The following is an 11,739-nucleotide window of genomic DNA, read 5'->3' on the forward strand; positions in this document are numbered from 1 at the left end:
GTGTTGCACCGTGGAGGACAGTGGGGGACGCTGTTAGGACGCTTTACCCAGCTCTATCTTCTTCTGGATCACTCGAGCAGAGTGGTAGATGAGAGAGTCGATGAGACCGGCCACTGCAGAACAGAGAGAGAGAGACAGAGAGACAGAGAGACAGAGAGAGACAGAGAGACAGAGACAGAGAGAGAGAGACAGAGAGAGAGAGACAGTGTCAGACTCTATTCAGATTTGTAATAATTATTAAAAATCTCACAGGGTGAGGTGAGGACACTGAGGACAGAGACACTGAGAACAGAGACAGTGAGGACAGTGAGGACAGAGACAGTGAGAACAGAGACACTGAGGACAGAGACAGTGAGGACAGAGACAGTGAGAACAGTGAGAACAGAGACAGTGAGAACAGAGACAGTGAGGACAGAGACAGTGAGGACAGAGACAGTGAGGACAGAGACACTGAGGACAGAGACAGTGAGGACAGAGACAGTGAGGACAACACTGAGGACAGAGACACTGAGGACAGAGACAGTGAGGACAGAGACACTGAGGACAGAGACACTGAGGACAGAGACAGTGAGGACAGAGACAGTGAGGACAGAGACAGTGAGGACAGAGACACTGAGGACAGAGACAGTGAGGACAGAGACAATGAGGACAGAGACAGTGAGGACAGAGACAGTGAGGACAAAGACAGTGAGGACAAAGACAGTGAGGACAGAGACAGTGAGGACAAAGACAGTGAGGACAGAGACACTGAGGACAGAGACACTGAGGACAGAGACAGTGAGGACAGAGACACTGAGGACAGAGACAGTGAGGACAGAGACAGTGAGGACAGAGACAGTGAGAACAGAGACACTGAGGACAGAGACACTGAGGACAGAGACAGTGAGGACAGAGACACTGACCTGTAAACACTCCTCCAATGATGGCACAGACTCCTGTCAGGAAGTGAGTGAATGATCTGAGCAGAGACAGACCAGGAGTTCAGTCACATGAATGTTTAAATCAGCTGTTTCCACTTGACATTGATTTATTGATTATATATGAGAAAACAGTGAGTGACATTTGAAGAAATGTGCTGTGTCGTTGAAACGCATTGAAAACATGCTGATTCTCTGACTCTCCTCATTTAAAAACACAGACTCTTATGACTGTGGATCAGGTGGTCTGTGGAGTTCAGGTGAGTCCTACCTGTGTTTCTCTGTGAACTTCACCATCATGGGCGACAGCTCGTACAGAACAAAGACTCCCGGCAGACCCTGGTCTCCGATCAGCCCGTTGGCCACTTTCTCATGTCTGGTGACAGAGAACTGGTTTGTTTTCACCACCTGCACAAACAACAACAACAACAACAACAACAGCAGCTCACCTGTTTGAATGAATGAATGTTAAAGTCAAACTGAAGATCATCTAAAACAACTGTTTCATGTGATAAGGTAACAAATATAACATTTAATTTGAACTCATCACGACAGAGGTCAGAGGTCAACGTCAGGGTCAACAACATGAACATGGTGGACTCACCTCTCCGTCCGTTTTCACGTAGATCGTAGGAACGATTTTCACAAAGTACTGATACATCATGGACGCTGTGGAGAGAGAAGAAGACACCTGTTGCCGTGACACAGATCATCTGTTTGTCTCTGATCACACATCAACAGTCTGACGCTGTGAGCTCCTCAATGAGGCACCAGAGGGAGGCGCTCGTCTACGGTGGCCCTGAGGGCTCAAGGCACTGCAGACACACCTTCATCAGTTTGACAACACATGAGCTGCAGCTACAACACAACACAAGTGTTTCCAGGGGACACTAAAAAGTGACGGACCCGGCTCGGGCTCCGTTAGCGGTGTTGGAAAATGAGCTAAAGGTGAGTTTGGTTTATTTTGACGTCAACATCACATGATTCAGATGTTATTACCATTGTTAGCTTAGCCTCCGGGTCCATCCCTTTTTAGTGTTTCCTGGAAACACTTCCTGTTGTGAGTATCTGCAGCTCATGTGTTCTCAGACTGATGAGGATGTTTCATGAAGTTGTTTGTGTTTTATCTGTGTGTTTTCTAAAGGTGCAGAGTGTTAAACTTCAGGGCCACCGTAGTTTTCAGTCTCATTTTATATATTTGTATTTATATTTCATACCAGCTGATGCTGTGACTGCGTGTTTGATCAATGTTTGAAAACTGGATTTTATTCATATTGAGCTCACACATATTCAACAGCCTCAAAGTGACACACTAAAAACTATGTAGTATTCCAACACAGGAGCACTGCTTGTTTTCTGGGTGGGGGGGGGGTCAACAGGGGCCCTAAATATAATATATGACATATATGTCCCTATAAAGTGATATACTGTTACCTCATAAATACATCTGAGTTCTTAACATGTATGAAATACCCACAGTAAAATGTGTATATCTCTATATGATGAATGATGAATGTTTGATATATATTTGATTTATAAGTTTATCAAAACAAGACACTTTATAACTTTTAATATAAATTTAAAAAGAGTTAAAGGTTTTTCTTAATTTTACACATATATCACATATGTATGTACATACAGTGGGTACAGAAAGTATTCAGATCAATTTTTCACTCTTTGTTTCATTGCAGCCATTTGCTAAAATGGAAAAAGTTCATTTTATTCCTCATTAATGTCACTCAGCATCTTGACAGAAAAATACAGACATGTAGAACTTTTTGCAAATTTATTAAAAAAGAAAAACTGAAATATCACATGGTCATAAGTATTCAGACCCTTTGCTCAGTACTGAGTAGAAGCTCCTTTGGAGCTGGTACAGCCATGAGTCTTCTTGGGAATGATGCAACAAGTTTTTCACACCTGGATTTGAGGATCCTCTGCCAGTCTTCCCTGCAGATCCTCTCCGGTTCAGTCAGGTTGGATGGTGAACGTTGGATGGTGAACGATGGTGGACAGCCATTTTCAGGTCTCTCCAGAGATGCTCAATTGGGTTTAGGTCAGGGCTCTGGCTGGGCCAGTCAAGAAGCCACTCCTTTGTTATTTTAGCTGTGTGCTCAGGGTCATTGTCTAGTTGGAAGGTGAACCTTCGGCCCAGTCTGAGGTCCTGAGCACTCTGGAAGAGCTTTTCTTCCAGGATATCTCTGTACTTGGCCGCATTCATCTTTCCTTCAATTGCAACCAGTCGTCGTGTCCCTGCAGCTGAAAAACACCCCCATAGCATGATGCTGCCACCACCATGTTTCACTGTTGGGATTGTATTGGGCAGGTGATGAGCAGTGCCTGGTTTTCTCCACACATACCGCTTAGAATTAACACCAAAAAGTTCAATCTTGGTCTCATCAGACCAGAGAATCTTATTTCTCATAGTCTTGGAGTCCTTCATGTGTTTTTTGGCAAACTCTATGTGGGCTTTCATATGTCTTGCACTTGGGAGAGGCTTCCGTCGGGCCACTCTGCCATAAAGCCCAGACTGGTGGAGGGCTGCAGTGATAGTTGACTTTGTGGAACTTTCTCCCATCTCCCTACTGCATCTCCGGAGCTCATCTTCTTTACCTCTCTCACCAAGGCTCTTCTCCCACCATTGCTCAGTTTGGCTGGACGGCCAGGTCTAGGACGAGTTGTGGTCGTCCCAAACTTCTTCCATTTAAGGATTATGGAGGCCACTGTTTTCTTAGGAACCTTGAGTGCTGCAGAAATTCTTTTAACCTTGGCCAGATCTGTGCCTTGCCACAATTCTGTCTCTGAGCTCCTTGGGCAGTTCCTTCGACCTCATGATTCTCATTTGCTCTGACATGCACTGTGAGCTGTGAGGTCTTATACAGACAGGTGTGTGCCTTTCCTAATCAAGTCCAATCAGTTTAATTAAACACAGCTGGACTCCAATGAAGGAGTAGAACCATCTCAAGGAGGATCAGAAGAAATGGACAGCATGTGAGTTAAATATGAGTGTCACAGCAAAGGGTCTGAAAACTTATGACCATGTGATATTTCAGTTTTTTTCTGTCAGGATGCTGAGTGACATTAATGAGAAAAAAATGAACTTTTTTGATTTTAGCAAATGGCTGCAATGAAACAAAGAGTGAAAAATTTAAAGGGGTCTGAATACTTTCCGTGCCCACTGTACATTTGCATATGGTTCAACAGGTTAACCCTACCATGATTAATGAGGATTAAAGCTTTTTGTTAACATGATAAAAACATATACTGTGTAATTAGAAACGAGTGCGTTAGACACAGAAACACAGTCTGAGTATCAAAGATAAAGATTAAAGTTCATATTATGTTTTAAAGCTTCTCATAAAAACACTGTGAACGACTCTCTGTACAGATAGCTGCAGCTCTGTGTGTTTTACAGTGTCAGACGTCATGTGATAAAAACCTGAGTCTCATGTTTTAAAGTCAAAGTGCAGTGTGTTTGTGCTGACGGTGAGAAGCTGAGAGAGCCGTCCCACAATGCCTTGCTGCAGCAACATTTAAAACCACAGCAGAGCCACATAAATGTAGAAACATCAGAGCAGCTGTTTCTGTCTGATGGACTGAAGCTCAGATCCATAAATACAGATTTATTCTCTTTCAGTCAGTCAGGAGTCGTCATGAAGAACGAGCTGATGAATCTATAGTTACATCATCATCACAACTAAATACTATAGTCTATACATTCATGTTGTTTGACTGAATCCTCCTGTTGTGGAAAGACCCAAACATGAATTTTCCCTACTTAACAAATGTATAGAAATGTCAGGAAACTATAAACTTATGTCTGAATATAATTTATTCTCAGCTCATTATTTCTATTTAACTATTATTTTAATGGCTCAACTTTCTCAATTTGTAATTTTCTTTCATGTTTTCTTATTTCAACATTTGAGTCCTGTTTGTTTCTGTGGTTGAAGGAGGATTTATCCTCCATGTGTTATAAATAACTGAAACGAGCCTGTGGGCGGCGCTGTCGTGTCTCTGCTCGGCTCTTTCCCGCTCTTTAGCGCCTTCCTCTGTCTCTCTGTCCTTCCTCCTTCCGGTTATGGAGGTCTGCTGAAGTTCATTAAACGCAGCTGAGCTTAGATCCACGACGAACCTCCAGTCTGATCCAGAACAAGAACTCTAGTCTACGACAGGACTCAAGGTGAGGTCTGCGTCAGGTGACGTGAACGGGACACGTAGATAGGAGACGCGAGTTGCGGGTGTCGTGTTTATGTGTCAAGGCCACAGGTGACGTTAGCCTGGTAGTTAGCATGCTAAGCTAACACAACAAACGGCCCGGTGATGAGGAGTTTAACGTTGATACAGGTTCAATGTGCGAACAGAAAACACAGACACTGCTAACGTTAGCCTAGCTTACTCATTCACAACAACCTACACGATTAGCAACACTAACGGTTACCAGAGCTAACCAGCAGCTAACTGACCACTGTTGCCAGAAAGAGTAGTGATTAGTTATCTGAGCTGATTAGAAATAATCCGATCGATTTCCACCGTTAGAAAATAACTGATTAAACACAAACATGGAGCTGAAATTAATGACGTTGATTGTTTGTATCGATTAATCGACATGAATATACAAGCTAAATTTCCTTCAAACCTAAGTGATTTTTACTGTCATTTTGGTCTAGAAATATTCACTTTATCTTCATGTTCATTTATCTTCACAAAATCACTTAAGAAGCTGGACACAAATATGAAGCAGCAGGGTTTCATATTAATTAATTATTCATGTTTAGATAATGAAAATATTGACTCATTTTCTGTTGATGATTAATCATTTAGCTCTGAACAGAAGTCAAACCTGTATTAATTAAAATAAAATATTAGTTTTTTGAACCTTCACTGTGTCAGTAACGTCACAGATTGATTCAGCCTGAGTGTGTTCACAGTGACAGTGTGAAACTGATCTGATGCAACAGGAAACAGAATCAGCTGTAAACAAACTCACTGAGGGCTTGTGGGTAAAAAACATGATTTAACTGACAGACATTTTAAAGACAGTGTTGTCTTTCTTCCTGTGGCTAAACAACAGTTAGTTAGTCAAACCTTCTGCTCAGACAGACCTTTAGCTAACATGGTATTTAATGATTTTAACTAGAGCTGCACAATTAATCGATATACAATCTGAATCTCAACGTGGCCGAGTTCAATATCCAAATCACAGGAGCTGCAGTTTTTTGATGAAGGTAAAATGTGTGGCATTATTGTGCATTGTTAGCAATAGCATTGTTAGCACCATCAGTGTTGTGGTGCAGAGAAACGCCCTGACCTACAGATCATATTCTCCAGACATAAAGGAACAAAATTCACATCATCATCATTATATTTTTTTTCAGTGAAAATAAAAAAACCATCCAACCATAATGAAATCACACTGAGGTTTTTTGTACATCATCATCTTATCTCTGTTTCCCCTCTTGTTTATTTTATCTGGTGTTTTACTTTTGCTTTTATTTGATGCATTTTGATTTTAATTTCATTTGATATTATTAACTTTGATTGTGAAGCACTTTGTGACTGGTGTCTGAGAAAGTGCTTCACAAATAAACTCAACCCTAACTGTAAATACCAGTATATATAATACACACCATTAATGGTTAGCGTGTAGACTGTACAGTGTTCATGTGCTGGTGCTTATCCTCCACGTTTGCTGTGAGGTCACTCGATTAAAATGAGACAGTATGAGTGTCTCTTAGTTCAACAAACTGATCAACTGAGACAAACCAGATCAATCAATTCTAAATCTATAGTTTTAACCCCCCCCCCCCCAGATGCCGGTGGCTGTAGGTCCGTATGGTCAGACCCAGCCCAGCTGTTTTGACCGGGTCAAGATGGGCTTCATGATGGGCTTTGCGGTGGGAATGGCTGCTGGCGCCATGTTTGGCACTTTCTCCTGTCTCAGGTGAGTCTGGATCCTGGACCACAGCAGCCAGTAGGTCAAAACACACTTAGTGAGTGGACTGAACCTGTCTCCCCTGTGTCCAGGATCGGCATGCGTGGCAGGGAGCTGATGGGAGGCGTGGGGAAGACCATGATGCAGAGCGGGGGGACGTTTGGCACCTTCATGGCCATCGGTATGGGCATCCGCTGCTGAGGAGGATGAGGAGCAGCGTCCTCCTCCTTCTCCACACAACTATGGGACTTTTCAGAAACCTCCAATCACAGCTCTCGGCTCAATGATGTCACGCTCTACCTGCAGTCCAGTTTTGTCAATAAACGTTCACATTTGTCAAACAGGTTTTCACAGTGTGTGTGTTCTAATTCATGAAGCTGCTGACAGTGACTGATGTGATCTCACCTGCAGACACAGCACACCTTTTTACCTGGTCTAATTCTCATTAGCTGGAGGGACTGTGTGTGTTCTGGTTTTACATGGAGAAGGACTCAGGCTCCTCTCTTTAACCAGAAACCTGGTCTGCAATCAAAAAGTCAAAATAACCTCCTCTCACCTCGTCTCCCCGACCTCCATGGAAATCATGAGGTCAGAGACGTGAAGGAGAATTCATACAGACGGAGGAAAAGAATCTGACTGACCTTACACTAAAACAATTACTTTAAATCTAACTTTATTTATAACACATGGAGGATAAATCCTCCTTAAACCACAGAAACAAACAGGATTTAAATGTTTAAATAAGAAAAATACTAATTTTTAAAGTTGAGCCATTAAAATAGAAATAATGAGCTGAGAATAAATTATATTCAGACATAAGTTTATAGTTTCCTGACATTTCTATACATTTGTACAACAGAGAAAATTCATGTTTGGGTCTTTCCACAACAGGAGGATTCAGTCAAACAACATGAATGTATAGACTATAGTATTTAGTTGTGATGATGATGTAACTATAGATTCATCAGCTCGTTCTTCATGACGACTCCTGACTGACTGAAAGAGAATAAATCTGTATTTATGGATCTGAGCTTCAGTCCATCAGACAGAAACAGCTGCTCTGATGTTTCTACATTTATGTGGCTCTGCTGTGGTTTTAAATGTTGCTGCAGCAAGGCATTGTGGGACGGCATGTCTCCTTTCCTTTGGTAAAGGAAGCTCCAGTGTTTCCTAAAGGAGATGAGAGAGGAAGCAGTGAAGCTCCTCTCCTCACTCTGATCATGAAGTTGCTCAGAGACTGAAGATCATTTCTCTCAGTCTGAAGCTTCATCAATAAAAAGACTTTTCGACCGCAGTCCCTGAACTCATCTTGTAGCTGCAATGCATTCTGGCCTGTTCAAGTCCTGAACCTGGTCTCATGATTTTTGTACACTGGTACAACAAAAACCTGAAGTTGAATCAGTCCAGACTCTGTTCAGATTAAACCTGCAGAGGAATTCACTTTGAACCATCGACTGTTTCTCCAGAGGGTTTACACACACAGAGCAAAAACAGCTGGTTCATCAGCTGCTGTGTCAGTGTGTATCTAAATAATAAAACCTTCGTCAACAGACTGCAGAGGAGGAAAGAGTTGTTCAGGCTTTTCCAATGGAATCACTCACAGATTTAATTATAAATAGAGCTGCACAATATACAAAAACTAGAATCAGCTTCCTCCACTCGGACGAGTTTCAGGTCACATCCCTGATTTCTGAGGTGACCATGACTTTTAACTTTGACCTTTGACCCCTAAAGTCTATTCAGTTCATCCTTGAGTCCTAGTGAATGTTTGTGCCAAATTTGAAGAAGGTCCTTCAAGGTGTTACTGAGACATCGTGTCCACAGGTATAGGACGGACGGACTGACAGATAACCTGAAAACAAAATGGCTGCCGCTCTCACTGTCGCCGGGCAGAGGAACAAAAATCATATTGTGATTTCAGTGTGAATGATCGTTATTCATCATTTCTCATTTTCACTGAAAAAAAGAGAAAATGATCATGTGATTTTTGTTGTAGCGCAGTCTACACGCTAACCATTAATGGTGTGTATTATATATACTGGTATTTACAGTTAGGGTTGAGTTTATTTGTGAAGCACTTTCTCAGACACCAGTCACAAAGTGCTTCACAATCAAAGTTAATAATATCAAATGAAATTAAAATCAAAATGCATCAAATAAAAGCAAAAGTAAAACACCAGATAAAATAAACAAGAGGGAAACAGAGATAAGATGATGATGTACAAAAAACCTCAGTGTGATTTCATTATGGTTGGATGGTTTTTTGTTCTTTATGTCTGGAGAATATGATCTGTAGGTCAGGGCGTTTCTCTGCACCACAACACTGATGGTGCTAACAATGCTATTGCTAACAATGCACAATAATGCCACACATTTTACCTTCATCAAAAAACTGCAGCTCCTGTGATTTGGATATTGAACTCGGCCACGTTGAGATTAATTGCTCTAGTTATCAACATATTCTGATTGATGATGATTCTGTCACTGTGTCAGTCCAACATCACACTGAACAGAGTAAAACCAGGAGATGACCGACCTTGTGGCGCCGTGACGTCCGTCCCGTCCAGAGGGTTGACGATGCCGGGGTAATCTTTACCAAACGACAGGTGTTTGATCAGGTGAGTCATGTTTATCTGCAGGAGGAGATGGACAAGGAGAATCATTAACAACATGATCCTCCACTGAAAATGTCTCTGTGATTAGTCAAGACTGAATCTGCGTCCGACTGAACAGACAGTCACAGTTTTACCACACGATTTTAATGACCGACAGTCAACAGGAAAAACAATGTTAAAATAAAGTTTTCATTTAATTTATAACTAGAATTACCACTTTGTGATCGTCTGCCTCCTCCACTCAGACTAGTTTCAGATCACCTGTTTAACCTGCGTCAGATAAAATATGAACCATGTGTGTGAAATGTCATAATTTCTGTGTGCTAACAAGTGTTTTCTGAGGCCACCTTGACCTTTGACCCCTAAAGTCTAATCAGTCTGTCCTTGAGTCCTAGTGAATGTTTCTGCCAAATTTGAAGAAGTTCACTGAAGGCGTTACTGAGACATTTTGTCCACGAGAATGAGATGGACAGAGGTACAACCTGAAAACAACATGACTGTCGCCGGGCGGAGTGACACAAATATGAAGTCACAGGAAGTTAAAGAAACACAATCAGGTGTTTTACTTACATTGTCAAGGCCGAAGCTCTGCAGGTCGTGAACTGAAAACACACACACACACGCACAGACACACGCACAGACACACGCACAGTCACACACAGACACACACAGACACACAGACACACAGACACACAGACACACAGACACACAGACACACAGACACACAGACACACGCACACACACACACACTTTATTCAACCTGTTCATCAGAAAAACTTGAAACACACATTCAGAGTAAAGTTCAGTTATATATCAGAGATTATTAGTTTATAGTTGAAAGGAGACAGATACAGCTGAAGCCAACAGCCACACAAGTTCACATGTCACACCTGCTCTGACCTTTGACCTCACTGCTCTTATAACTGCTTTTAATTCTAAACTACAGCTTGTTCTACTGTTACATCCACTGGTAAATAAAGTAAAGAACCCACTTCAGTTTGTTAACACTGACAGAATGACCTCAGAGGATTCGCTCTGTTCATCATATCTAAACGCTGATTGGCTGCAGCTTCACAGACATGACCCACCCTGACTGTCATAATGTCATAATCCATTAATTAATTAAATGTGTTAATTTATGTGAATTAACACAATTATTAACAGACTGAATACAAAAATATTCAACACACTAAACAGAGTGTAATTAACAAAAGGCAACATGTCTCAGATCATTAACTCAGTTCCATCATTCACTCTACAGAATCAGAGGATTTAGACACAGCTGCATTCAGACTGTTTGTTCTCAGTCTCTGAGTCTCTGAGGCGGCCTGTCGGTGGGAGGCGGGGCTACACTACACAGCACACAGTGCAGTAACCACAGGTGAACGGTGACCAGAAGCACTGATCCACATCTACTGATCACGGATTGGTAATGATAAATCAGCAGCCGATCGATCAGAGCATCCCTAATATGTTGTAAGTAGACTAAAAACTGGTTCAGAGGTCCAGTCCAGCTTCATGTCTAAGGTGAGTCACAGGTTCTGGTCTGAGGTTCTGAGGTTCTGAGGTTCTGGTCTGAGGTTCTGAGGTTCTGGTCTGAGGTTCTGAGGGTCTGAGGGTCTGGTCTGAGGTTCTGAGGTTCTGGTCTGAGGTTCTGAGGTTCTGGTCTGAGGTTCTGAGGGTCTGGTCTGAGGTTCTGAGGTTCTGGTCTGAGGTTCTGAGGTTCTGGTCTGAGGTTCTGAGGGTCTGAGGGTCTGGTCTGAGGTTCTGAGGGTCTGGTCTGAGGTTCTGAGGGTCTGGTCTGAGGTTCTGAGGTACTGGTCTGATGTTCTGAGGTTCTGGTCTGAGGGTCTGGTCTGAGGTTCTGAGGTTCTGGTCTGAGGTTCTGAGGTTCTGGTCTGAGGTTCTGAGGGTCTGTGGTTCTGGTCTGAGGTTCTGAGGTTCTGGTCTGAGGTTCTGAGGGTCTGAGGGTCTGGTCTGAGGTTCTGAGGGTCTGGTCTGAGGTTCTGAGGGTCTGGTCTGAGGTTCTGGTCTGAGGTTCTGAGGTTCTGGTCTGAGGTTCTGAGGGTCTGGTCTGAGGTTCTGAGGGTCTGGTCTGAGGTTCTGAGGTACTGGTCTGAGGTTCTGAGGGTCTGGTCTGAGGTTCTGAGGTTCTGGTCTGAGGTTCTGAGGGTCTGAGGTGCTGAGGTTCTGGTCTGAGGTTCTGAGGTACTGGTCTGAGGTTCTGAGGTTCTGGTCTGAGGTTCTGAGGGTCTGGTCTGAGGTTCTGAGG

At 42.7% G+C, this 11,739-nt stretch overlaps 2 protein-coding genes across 2 annotated transcripts in view; one reads left to right on the forward strand and one right to left on the reverse strand.

Moving 5' to 3' along the window:
- ergic3 (ERGIC and golgi 3) overlaps positions 1-11,739 on the reverse strand; it is an 18,936-nt gene that overhangs the window by 537 nt on the left and 6,660 nt on the right. The window contains exons 8-13 of the mRNA XM_022767712.1: positions 10,038-10,069; positions 9,389-9,485; positions 1,522-1,586; positions 1,189-1,325; positions 903-958; positions 17-113 (exon numbers count right to left, since the gene is read on the reverse strand). Of these exons, the coding sequence (XP_022623433.1) occupies positions 34-113; positions 903-958; positions 1,189-1,325; positions 1,522-1,586; positions 9,389-9,485; positions 10,038-10,069 (467 nt within the window). The 3' untranslated portion in view covers positions 17-33. The remainder of the gene's footprint in view (positions 1-16; positions 114-902; positions 959-1,188; positions 1,326-1,521; positions 1,587-9,388; positions 9,486-10,037; positions 10,070-11,739) is intronic.
- romo1 (reactive oxygen species modulator 1) lies at positions 4,976-7,198 on the forward strand. Its single transcript, XM_022767715.1, has 3 exons — positions 4,976-5,100; positions 6,731-6,861; positions 6,945-7,198. Exons 2-3 carry the CDS (start codon positions 6,731-6,733, stop codon positions 7,051-7,053), a joined length of 240 nt encoding a protein of 79 aa, XP_022623436.1. The 5' UTR covers positions 4,976-5,100; the 3' UTR covers positions 7,054-7,198.

This window comes from Seriola dumerili, unplaced genomic scaffold (genome assembly GCF_002260705.1).
Source record: "Seriola dumerili isolate Sdu_G_001 unplaced genomic scaffold, Sdu_1.0 BDQW01001254.1, whole genome shotgun sequence".
NCBI classification, from domain to species: Eukaryota; Metazoa; Chordata; class Actinopteri; order Carangiformes; family Carangidae; genus Seriola; species Seriola dumerili.

What these genes read in the sequence shown, in the direction of transcription:
- romo1 (XM_022767715.1), top strand. Translation starts at nt 6,731, where the DNA reads ATGCCGGTGGCTGTAGGTCCGTATGGTCAGACCCAGCCCAGCTGTTTT. An exon ending in GGCACTTTCTCCTGTCTCAG is followed by an intron (nt 6,862 to 6,944) that starts GTGAGTCTGGAT and finishes CCCTGTGTCCAG; the next exon opens with GATCGGCATGCGTGGCAGGG.